General features: G+C 47.4%; 1 protein-coding gene across 1 annotated transcript; it reads right to left on the minus strand.

Moving 5' to 3' along the window:
• Positions 1 to 1,036: 1,036 nt before the first annotated feature.
• On the minus strand, positions 1,037 to 10,714 carry LOC124030305 (axoneme-associated protein mst101(2)-like; the record flags this gene model as incomplete). The annotated part of the gene is made up of 8 exons (XM_046341699.1): positions 1,037 to 1,152; positions 3,817 to 3,911; positions 5,045 to 5,294; positions 6,362 to 8,088; positions 8,171 to 8,267; positions 9,517 to 9,851; positions 10,343 to 10,434; positions 10,618 to 10,714. Coding segments are annotated over 8 exons (2,809 nt in total), but the record flags the coding sequence as incomplete, so codon positions are not given.
• Positions 10,715 to 11,176: the final 462 nt, after the last annotated feature.

The raw sequence follows: 11,176 nt of genomic DNA on the forward strand, positions 1-11,176 counted from the left end.
TCTCTCGTTTCCTCGCTCTCTCGCTCTCGCTGCGCTTTCTTCTCTCGCTTCTCTCGCTTTCCCTCTCTCTCTCGTCTCTCTACCCCTCGCTCTCTCTCTTCGCCCCTCTCTCTCTCGCTTTCCATACCCCTCTCTCTTCGCTCTCTCCCTCTTTCTTCGCTGTCTCCTCTCTCCGCCCTCTCTCTTTCGCTTCTCTCTTCGCCTCTCTTCGCTGTCTCCTCTCTCTCCGCTCTCTCCCTCTCTCTTCTCACGCCTTCTCCCCTCTCTCGCTTCCTTCCCTCTCCTCTCTCTCGTTTCCCTCTTCGCTCCCCCCCTCTGCGCTCTCCTCCCCTCCTCTCGCTTCTCTCCTCCTCCCTTCGCTCCCCTCTACGCCCCTCCTCTCTCGCCCTCTCTACTCCCCCCTCTCTCGCTTCCTCTCTACCCTCTCTTCGCTCTCTCCCTCTCCCGCTGTCGCTCTCCCTCTTCTCGCTCTCCTCTCGCACTCTCCCGCTGTCTCTCTCCCTCTTCTCCCCTTCGCTCTCTCCCCCTTCGCTTCTCTCTCTCTTCGCTTTCTCCCTTCTTCGCTTCGTCTTCTCTCTCTTTCGCTTCTTCCTCTTCTTCTTCGCTCCTCTTCTCTCTCTTTCGCTTTCTTCTCTCTTCGTTTCTCTTCGCTTTCTCCCCTCTCTCGTCTTCGTCTTCTCCTCTTCGCTTTCCCTCTTCGCTCTTCTCCGCCTCTTCGCTTTCTCCTCTTCGCTTTCTTCCTTTCTTCGCTCTTTCCTCTTTCTTTCGCTTTTCTCTCTTTCTTCTTCGTTTTTCTTTCCTTTCTTTCTTTCTTTCGTTTTCTTTCCTCTTTCTTTCTTTCGTTTCTTTCGCTTTCTCCTCTCTCTTTCTTCGTTTGCTTCCCTTTCTCTTCGCCTTCTTTCTTCGCTTTTTCTCCCTTTCTTTCGCTTTCCCTCTCTTTCTTTCGCTTTCTTTCCTCTTTCTTTCTTGTTTCTCTCTTTCTTTGCTTCGTCTCTCTTTCTTTCGTCGCTTTCTTTCTCTTTCGTTTTCCCCTTGCTTTCGCTTCGCTCTTCCTTCTTCTTTGTTTTCCTCTCTTCGCTTTCCTTCTTCGCTTTCGTCCCTCTTTCTTCGCTTCTTTCGTCTCTTTCTTTCGCTTTCTCTGCTTTCTTCTTTCTGCTTTCCTCTTTCTTCCGCTTTCTCGTCTTTCTTCTCTTCTTCGCTTTCTCTCGTCTTTCGCTTTCTTCTCTCTTCTTCGTCTTTCTTCTTCGCTTTCTCTCGTCTTTCGCTCTCTTCTCTCGTTCTCGCTTTCCTTCGCTCTCTCTTTGTCTCTTCTTTTCTGCTTTCTCTCTCTCTCTTCTCTCTCTCTCTTTCTTCGCTTTCTCTCGCTTTCTCTTCGTCTTCTCTTCGCTTTCTCTCTCTTCTCTTCGCTTTCTCTCTCTCTCTTCGCTCTCTCTCTCGCTTTTCTCTCTCTCTTCGCTTTCCTCTTCGCTTCTCTTCTCTCTTCGCTTTCTTCGTTTCCTCTCTCTCTTCCTCTTCTGCTTTCCTTTCTTCGCTCTCTCTCTCTTCGCTTTCTCTTCGCTTCTCTCTTCTCTTCTTCTCTCTCTCTTCTCTCTCGTCTTCTCTCTTTCTTCGCTCTCTCTCTCTGCTTTCTCTCTTCCTCTCGCTTTCTCTCTTCTCTCTTCCTCTCTTCGTTTCCTTCTCTCTCTTCGCTTTCCTCTCTCTCTCTCGCTCTCCTCTCTTCGTCTTCTCTCTCGCTTTCTCTCTCGCTTTCTCTCGTCTCCTCTCTCTCGCTTTCCTTCTCTCTCTCGCTTCCGTTTCTTCTCTCTCGCTTCTCTCTCTTCTCGTCTTCTCTCTCTCTCTTTCTCTCTCTCTCTCTCGCTCTCCTCTCTCGCTCTCTCTCTCTCTCGCCTTCTCTCTCTCTCTGCTCTCTCTCCTCTCTCTCTCTCTCTCTCTCGTTCTCTCTCTCTCTCTCTCTCTCTCTCTCTCGCCTTCTCTCTCTCTCTCTTCGTCTTCTCTCTCTCTCTCGCTTTCTCTCTCTCTCTCGCTTCTCTCTCTCTCTCTCGCTTTCTCTCTCTCTCTCTCTCTCTCTCTCTCTCTCGCTTCTCCTGCTTTTGCTCTCGCTCTCTCTGCTTCTCTCTCTCTCTCTCGCTCTCTCTTTCTCTCTCTCTCTGCTCCCTCTCTCTCGCTCTCCTCTCTCGTCTCTGCTCCCTCCCTCTCTCGCTCTCTCTCTCTCTCGCTCTCTCTCCTCTCTCTCTCTCTTCTCTCTCGTCTCTCTCTTCTCCCTCTCGTCCCTCTCTCCTCTCTCGTCCTCTCCCTCTCTCGCTTCTCTCTCTCTCTCGCTTCCTCTCTCTCCCTCTCTGCTCTCTCGCTTCTCTCTCCTCTCGCTTCTCTCCGCCTCTCTCGCTTCCTCTCTCGCCTCCTCTCTCTCTCTCTCGCTTCTCCCCTCTCTCTCGCTTCCTCTCTCCCTCTCTTCGCTCTCTTCCCTCTCTCTGCTCTCTCTCCTCCTTCTCTCGCTCTCTCTCTCTCTCTCCCTCTCGCTCTCTCTCCTCCCCTCTTCTCTCCCTCGCTCTCTCTCGCTTCTCTTCCCTCTTCTCTTCGCTTCTTCTCTCTCTCTCTTCTCGCTTCTCTCTTCTTCTCTCTCGCTCTTCTCCCTCTTCGCTTTCCTCTCTCTTCGCTTCTCTCTCTCTCTCTCTCGTTTCTCTTCTCTCTCTCTCGCTTCTCTCTCTCTCGCTTTCTCTCTCTCTCTTCGCTTTCTCTCTCTTCGCTTTCCCTCTTCGTCTCTCTCTCTTCGCTTTCTCTCTCTTCTCTCTCGCTTCTCTTGCTCTCTCTCTCTTTCTTTCGCTTTCTCTCGCTCTCGCTTTCTCTCTTTCTCTCGCTTTCTTCTCTCTTCTCGCTTTCTCTCTCTCTTTCGCTTTCTTCTCTTCGCTTTCCTCTCTGTCTTCGCTTTCTCTTTCGCTTTCTCTTCGCTTTCTCTCTTCGCTCTCTCTCTCTCTCTTCGCTTTCTTCTCTCGTCTTCTTTCTGTCTCGCTCTCGCTTTCTCTCTCTCTCGCTTTCTCTCTCTCTCTCTCGCTTCTCTCTTCTCTCTCGCTTTCTCTCTCTGTCGCTTTCCCTCTCTCGCTTTCTCTCTCTTCTCTTCGCTGTCTTCTCTTCCGCTTTCTTCGCTTTCTCTCTTCGCTTTCTTCTCTCTCCTTCTCTTTCTCTCTCGCTCTCTCGCTTTCTCTCTCTCGCTCTCTTCTCTCGCTTCTCTCTCTCGCTCTCCTCTCGCTTCTCTCTCGCTTTCTCTTCGTCTTCTCGCTTCTCTCTCGCTTTCTTCTCTCTCTCTCGCTTCTCTCTCCTCTCGCTCTCTCTCTCTCTCTCTTCTCTCTCGCTCTTCTCTCTCTGTCTCTCTCTTCTCTCGTCTCTCGCTCTCTCTCTCTCGCTTTCTCCTCTCTCGCTTTTCTCCTCTCTCGTCTTCTCTCCCCTCTCGTCTTCCTCTCTCTCTCGCTTCTCCTCGCTCTCTTCTTCTCGCTTTCCTCTTCGCCTTCTCTTCGCTTTCCCTTCTTCGCTTTCTCTCTCTCGCTTCTCTCTCTCGTCTTTCTCTTCTCTGTCTCTCTTCTCTCGCTTCTCTCTCTCTCGCTTTCTCTCGCTTCTCTCGCTCTCTCTCGCTTTCTCTCTTCGCTTCTTCGCTTTCTCTTCGCTTTCTCGCTTTCGTTCTTTCTTCGCTTTCTCTCTCGCTTTCTCTTCGCTTTCTTTCTTTCGCTTTCTCTTCGCTTTCGTCTTCGCTTTCTCTTCGCTTTCTTCGTTCTTCGCTTTCTCGCTTCTCTTCTTCGTTTCTTCTTCGCTTCTTCGCTTTCTCGCTTTCTTCGCTTTCTTTCGTCTTCGCTTTCGCTTTCTCTCTTCGCTTCTCTCTTCGCTTTCGCTTTCGCTTTCTTTCTCTTCGCTTTCTTCTCTCGCTTTCGTTCTCTTTCGCTTTCTTTCGCTTTCTTCTCTTCGCTTTCTTTCTTTCTTTCGCTTTCTCTCTCTTCGCTTTCTTCCTCTCTTTCTCATTAACTGTCTCGCTCTCTCTGTTTCTTCTCTCTCTCTGTCTCGCTCTCTCTCTCTCTCGCTAATCCTCTCTCTGTCTCGCCCTTCTCTCTGTCTCCTCTCTTTCTCTCCCGATCAACCTGCTCTCTTTCTTCTCTTCTCTCTCTCTTTCTTCGCTCTGTCTTCTCTCTTCGCCAATCCCTTTCTCTTCGCCTTCTGTTTTCTGTTCGCTTTCATCGCCTCTTCTTCGCTGTTCGCCTTCTTCTTCGCTTTCGCTTTCTCTTTCGTTCGCCTTCTTGTCTTCGCTTTCGCTTTTCACTTTCTCGCTTTCGCACAACCTTCGCTTTCGCCGCTTTCTTGTCTTCGCCTCTCGCTTTCAACCTCTCTCTCAACCTCTTCTGTTCAAGCCAATCTCTCTCTCTCGTTTCGATCAACCTCTCGCTCTTCTCTCGCCAATTGCCTTCGCTTCAACCTTCTCTTCGCTTTCTTCTTCGCCGCTTTCAACGTCTCTTCGCTTCTTCGCTGTCTTTCGCTTCGCTTCTTTCTCTCGCTTTTCGCTCTCTATCCCGCTTGCTCGCTTGTTTTCGCTGTCTCTTCTTCCCTTCGATCTCTCCCTTCTCGCTTCGCTGTCTCTCTCTTCCCTCTTCTCCTTCTTTCTTCTTCGCTTGTTTCTTCGCTTGTCTCTCTTCGCTTGTTTCTCGCTTGTCTTTCTTTCTCTTTCGCTTGTTCCTTTTCTTCGCTTGTCTTTCTCTTCGGGCTTGTTCTTTCTCTCTTCGCTTGTCTCTCGCTTTCGTTCGCTTCTTTCTTCGCTTGTGTCTTCTTCGCTTCTCTTCTTTTTTGTTTTCTTCTCTTTTCTCTTCGCTTTCCCTTTCGCTTGTCTTTTCTTCTCGCTTCCTGTCTTCTTCGCTTTTCTTCGCTTTCTTCTCCTTCGCCTGTCTGTCCGCTTCGTCTTCGCTTTCTCCTTCGTCTTCGCCTTTCTTCGTCTTTCTCCTCTCTCTTCTTCTTTCGCTTCTTTCGCTCTTGTCTCTCGCTTCTTCTTCTTCTCTGTTTCGTTTGTCTTCGCTTTCTGTTCCTTTCGCTTTCTCTTCTTCTTCGCTTGTTCTTCCTCGCTTTCTCTTCGCTTGTCTTTCTTCGCTTCTCCTCTTTCGTCAGTTCGCTTGTCTCTTTCGCTTGTTCGTTCGCTTGTCTTCGCTTTCGTCTTCTCTTGCTCTTGCTCTCTCGCTTGTCTCTCTTCGCTTTCTGTCTTCTTTCTCGCTTCTGTCTTCGCTTTCTCTGTCGCTTTCTTCTTGTTTTCTCTCTCTGTCGCTTTTCTTCTGTCTCTGTCTTCGCTTGTCTCTTGTCTTCTTTCGCTTGTCTCTTCTTCGCTTTGTCTCGCTGTTCCGCTTTCGCTTGTCTTTCGCTTGTCCTCTTTTCTTCTCGCTTCGCTTCTCTCTGTCTTCGCTTGTTCTTCTCTTCGTCTTGTCTCTCTTTCTTCGCTTGTTCTCTTCTTCGCTCTTTGTCTCTTCGCTTCTTTCGCTTCGCTTCTCTTCGCTTTCTTGTCTGTCTTCTGTCTTCGCTCTGTCTTGTCTCTCGCTTTTGTCTCTCTCGCTTGTTCTCTCTCGCTCTGTCTTTCTTCGCTTGTCTTCTCTCTGTCTCTCTGTCTCGCTTGTCTCTGTCTTCGCTTCTTCGTCTTTTCTCTTCGCTTGTCTTCTTCTCGCTTGTCTCTTCTCTCTCTGTCTCGCTTGTCTTTTTCTCGCTGTCTCGCTTTCTCTCTCGTCTCGTCTTGTCTCTCTCGCTTGTCTCTCTGTCTGGTTCTCTTCGCTTGTCTTTCTCTCTTTCTTCGCTTTCGCTTGTCTCTCGCTTTCTTTCGCTTGGTTCTTTCGCTTCGTCTCTTCGCTTGTTTTGTCTCGCTTGTCTTCGCTTGTCTCGCTTCTGCTGTCTTCGCTCTGTCTCTCTGTCGCTCTTGTCTTCTGTCTCGCTTTCTGTTGTCTTCGCTTCGGCTTGTCTTCTCTTCGCTTTGTTCTCGCTTGTCTTTCGCTTGTCTCTTCGTCTTGTCTCTCTGCTTGTCTTCGCTTCTGCTTCTCTGCTTCTCTTTCGCTTGTCTGTCTCGCTTTCGCTTTCTTGTCTTTCTTCGCTTGTCTTCTCTTTCTCTTCGCTTGTTGTCTTCGCTTGTCTTTCGCTTTTGTCTTTCTTCGCTTGTCTTTCTTCGCTTGTCTTCGCTTGTCTTTCGCTTGTCTTTCTCTGTCTCTTGTTCGCTTCTGTCGCTTGTCTTCGCTTTCTCTCGTTGTCTTTCGCTTGTCTTCTCGCTTCGTTCGTCTCTTCGCTTGTCTCTTCGCTTGCTTGTCTCGCTTCTCTCTCGCTTGTCTTCGCGCTCTGTCTCTCTCTTCGCTTGTCTTCTCGCTTGTCTTCTCGCTTGTCTTCGCTTCTCGCTTGTCTTCGCTTGTCTTCGCTTGTCTCGCTTTGCTTTCTTCGCTTTCGCTTGTCTTTCTTGTCTTCGCTTTCTTCGCTTCGTCTTGTCTTCGCTTGTTTCTTTCTTCTTTGCTTCTTCGCTTTCTTCTTCTTTTCTTCGCTTGTCGCTCTTCTTCGCTTTCTCTTCTTTCGCTTGTCTTCTTCGCTCGCTTGTCTTGTCTCTCGCTTTCTCGCTTGTCTTCGCTTGTCTCTTCGCTTCTCTTCGCTTTCTTCGTTCGTCTTTCTTCGCTTGTCTTCTTGTCTTCGCTTGTCTCCTCGCTTGTTCTTCTCTTCGCTTGTCTTCGCTTGTCTTCTTCTTGTCTTTCGCTTGTTCTTTCGCTTGTCTTCGCTTCTTCGCTTTTGCTTGTCTTTTCGCTTGTCTTTCTTCGCTTGTCTCTCTCTGTCTTCGCTTCTTGTCTTCTTCGCTTGTCTTTCTTCTCGCTTGTCTTTCTCTTCGCTTGTCTTCGCTGTCTTCTTCGCTTCTGTCTTCTCTTGCTCTGTCTTCTCTTCTCTTTTCTTCGCTTGTTTTCTCTTCGCTTTCTTTCGCTTCGCTTTCTTCGCTTTCGCTTTTGTTTGTCTTCGCTTGTTCTTTCTTCGCTTGTTTTCTTCGCTTGTTCGCTTTTCTTGTTTTCGCTTGCTTTCTCTTCGCTTCGCTTGTCTTCGCTTCTCTCTTCGCTTGTTCTTTCGCTTTCGCTTCTTGTTCTTTTTTGCTTCGCTTTCTTCGCTTTTCTCTGTTCGCTTTCGCTTGTCTTCGCTTTTCGCTTGCTTTCTTCGCTTTTCGTTTTCGCTTGTTCGCTTTTCTTCGCTTGCCGCCTTCTCGCTTTCTTCGCTTTTCGCTTTCTCTTTCGCTTGTCTTCTTTCGCTTGTCTTTCGCTTTGTCTTTCGCTTGTTCTCTTCGCTTGTCTCCGCTTTCTTCGCTTTTGTCCGCTTCTTTCTCGCTTCGTCTTCGCTGCTTTCTTCGCTTCGTTCGTTCTTCGCTTGTCTCTTCGCTTCTCGCTTGTCTTTCGCTTCTGCTTCTCGCTTGTCTTCGCTCTGTCTTTCGCTTCTCGCTTTCCCGCTTCTTCGCTTTCTCGCTTCGCTTGTCTCCCGCTTTTCCTCGCTCTGTCTTCGCTTTCTTCGCTTGTCTTTTTCTTCGCTTTTCGCTTGTCTTCTTCGCTTTCTTCGCTTTTCGTTCGCTTTCTCTTCGCTTCGCTTAGGTCTTCGCTTTCTTCTTCGCTTTCTTCCCGCCTTTCTTCGCTTTCGCTGTCTTTCGCTTTCTTCTTCGTTTCGCGCTTCTTCTTCGCTTCTCTTTCTTCGCTGTCTTTCGCTTTCTCTTCGCTTTCTTCGCTTTCGCTCTTGTCTTTCTTCGCTTTCCTTCTTCGCTTCCTCGTTTCGCTTTCTCCTTCTCGCTTTCTCTTCGCTTTCTTTCTTCCGCTTTCCCCTCTTCTTTCGCTTATCTCCCGCTTTCTTTCTCTTTCCCGCTTCGCTTTCTTTCGTCTTCGCTTTCTCGCTTCTCTTCTTTCGCTTTCTTTTCGCTTTTCGCTTTTTCGCTTGTTTGTCTTTCGCTTTCTGCTTTTCGTTTTCGCTTTCTTTCGCTTTGTTTCGCTTTCGCTTGATTTCGCTTTCTTCTTCGCTTTCTTCGTCTTCTTCGCTTGTGTTTCGTTCTTCGCTTTTCGCTTCGCTTTTTTCGCTTTTCGCTTTCTTTCGCTTTCGCTTTTTCGCTTTCGCTTTCTTTGTCTTTTTCGCTTTCTTCGCTTTCTTTCGCTGTTTTTTGCTTTCTCGCTTTCGTCTTCGCTTCGCTTGTTTCGTTTTCGCTTTCTTCGCTTGCTTTCGCTCGTTTTCTTCGCTTTCTTTCGCTTCGCTTGTTCTTGCTTTCTTCGCTTCGTTTTAAATTTCGCTTTCTTCTTCGCTTTCTTTCGCTTTCGCTTTCTTCGCTTTTCTTCGCTTTCTTCATTCGCTTCGCTTCGCTTTCGCTGTTCTTTCTTCGCTTTTTCTTTCGCTTTTTCGCTTTCGCTTCATTTCTTTTCCCGCTTTCTTCGCTTTCTTCGTCGCTTTCTTCGCTTTCTTCGCTCTCGATCATTTGTTCTCGCTTTATTTCTCGCTCTTGTTCTCTTCACTCTCTTCGCTTTCTTCGCTTTCTTCTCTCTTCATTTTCTTTCTTCATATTCGCCCTCTCTCTCGTTCTTCGTTTTCTTCGCTTTTGTTCTTCTTCGCTTTCTCATTTTCTTTGTTCTCTTGTTTCTTCTTCGCTTTTGTTCTCATTTTCTTCTTTCGCTTTCTTCTTCTTCTCTCTCTCGCTTTCTTTCTTTCATTTTCGCTCTCTTCGCTTCTCTTCTTCATTTTCCTGCTTTCGTCTTTCGCTTTCCCTCTCTTCATTTGTCCTTTCGCTTTCTTCTTCATTTTTCTTCATTTTCTCCCTCTCTTCATTTTCCTCTTCATTTCCTCCTTGTCATGCTGTTCTCTCGCTGTCATTTCTTCGGTTTTCTTTCGCTTTTCTTCGCTTTCTTCGCTTTCTTTCGCTTTCTTTTCTTCGCTTCCTTCTTTGCTGTCTTTCCTCTTCGTTGCTGTCTTCGCTTCTCGCTGTCTTCTTTCTTTCTTCACTTTCGCTTTCTTCTTCTTCGCGTCTTTCGCTTTCTTCGCTTGTCTTCGCTTTCACTGTTGCTTCTCTTCGTTCGTCTTTCTTTCCTCTTCGCTTGTTCGCTCACTGTTCTTCTTCGCTTTCGCTTTTCGTCTTCGCTTCGCTGTTTGTCTTTCGCTGTTTTTCTCGCTGTCTTCGCTTTCTTCCTTGTCTTTCGCTTTCTTCGCTTTTCTTCGCTGTTCATCTCTTCTCTTCGCTTTCTTCTTCTCTCTTTCGCTTCGCTTTCTTTCTCTCTCTTCGCTTCTTCGCTTCGTTCGCTTTTCGCTTTCCTTTCTTCGCTTCTTCGTTTTTGTCTCTCTTCGCATTTTTCCTTCGCTTTCTCTCTTTCGCTTTCTTCGCTTTCTTCGCTTTCTCTCTTTCTTCGCTTTCTCTTCCGCTTTCTTCGCTTTTCCATCTCTTTCTTGCTTCTTCCTTCCTCTTTCTTCGCTTTCCTTTCCTCTTTCGCTTTCTCTTCTGTTCGCCTCTCGCTTTCTCTTTCGCTTCACTTTCGCTAGCTTTCTTCTTCGCTTCTTTCGCTTTCTCTCGCTTTCTTCGCTTTTCCTTTCTCTCGCTTTCTTCGCTTCTTTCTCGCTTTTCTTTCGCTTTTCTTCCGCTTTCTTCGCTTTTCCTCTTCGCTTTCTTCGCTTTCTCTTCTTTCGCTTTTCTTCTCTTCGCTTTTCTCTTCGCTTTTCTCTTTCTTCGCTTCTTCGCTTTCTTCCTTTTCCTCTTTCGCTTTCTCTCTTTCGCTTTCTTGTTTCTTCTCGTTTTCTCTGTCTTTCTTCGCTTTTCTTTCTTTCGCTTTCTCTCTCTTCTGTCTTCCTTCTACGCTTCTTCTTCGCTTCTCTTCTCTCTCTCTTCTCTCGTTTTCCTTCTCTTCGCTTCTTTCTTTCGCTTTCTCCTCTTCGCTTTCTTCTCTCTTCTCTCTCTGCTTCTTTCTCTCTTCGTCTTCTCGCTTTTCTCTCTTCCTTCTTGTCTCTTCCTCTTCGTTTTCCCTCTTTCTCTCTTTCTTCGCTTCTTGTTCTCTCTCTTCTCTCTCTTCACTTTCTTCTCTCTTCGCTTTCTTCGCTTTCCTCCTCTCTTCTCTTCTTCGCTTTCTTCCTTCGCTTTTCTTCTGTTCTCTCTTCGCTTTCTTTCTTTCTTTCCTCTGTCTTCGCTTCTTCGTTTTTCTTCGCTTTTCGCTTTCTCTCTCTTCAGTTTTCCTCTCGCTTTTCCTCTTACTCTTCTGTCTTCTCTTTCGTTTTCTCTCGCTTCTTCTTCGTCTTTCTCTGTCTTCTCTCTTCGCTTCTTCTCTCATCTCTCTCTCTCTCTCTGTCTCTCTCTCTCCTTCTCTCTTCTCGCTTTTCCTCTCTCTTCTCGCTTTCTCCTCTGCTTGTCTTCGCTTTCCATCTTCTTCTGCTTTCTCTCCTCTTCTTCGCTTCCTCTCGTTCTTTCTTCTCTCGCTTTCTTCTAGCTTCTTTCTGTGCTCTCTTTCTGTCTTTCTTTCGCTTTCTTTCGCTTTCTCTTTGCTTGTCTCTGCTGTCTTTCGCTTTCTTCGCTTTCTCTCTTCGCTTTCTCTTCGCTTTCTTTCTCTTCGTTTCTGTTCTCTCTTCGCTTTTCTTCTCGTTCTGTCTTGCTTTCTATCTTTCTTCGCTTTCTCTTCGCTTTCTCTTTCTCTCGCTCTCTCTTCGCTTCGCTTCTCTTCTTCTTTCTGCTTTCTTCTCGCTTCTCGCTTTCTCTCGCTTTCTCTCTCGCTCGTCTCTTCTCGCTTTCTCTCGCTCTCGTCTCTCTTTCTCGCTCTCTCTCTTCGCTTTCTTCTCTCTCTCTCTTCGCTCTTCTCTTCTCTCTCTCTTCGCTTTCTCGTCTCTCTCGCTTGTCTCTCTCTCGTCTTCTTCTCTCTCGTTCTCTTTCGCTTTCTTCGCTTCTCTTCTCTCTCTCTTGCTTCTCTCTCTTCGCTCTGTCTTCTCGTTCTCTCGTCTTCTTCTCGCTTTTCTCTTCTTGCTTCCTCTCTTCTTGCTTTTCCTTCGCTTTTCTGTCTCTTCGCTTTCTTTCTCGCTTCTCGCTTTCTTCGCTTTCTCCTCGTTCTTGCTTTCCTCCTTTCTCGCTTTTCTTCTCTTTCTTGTCTTCTTTCGTCCTCGCTTCGCTCTTCTTTCGCTTTGCTGCTTTCTCTTCGCTTCTGTCTTCTCTCGCTTTCTT

The sequence above is a fragment of the Oncorhynchus gorbuscha genome, unplaced genomic scaffold (genome assembly GCF_021184085.1).
Source record: "Oncorhynchus gorbuscha isolate QuinsamMale2020 ecotype Even-year unplaced genomic scaffold, OgorEven_v1.0 Un_scaffold_10402, whole genome shotgun sequence".
Taxonomy (NCBI): domain Eukaryota; kingdom Metazoa; phylum Chordata; class Actinopteri; order Salmoniformes; family Salmonidae; genus Oncorhynchus; species Oncorhynchus gorbuscha.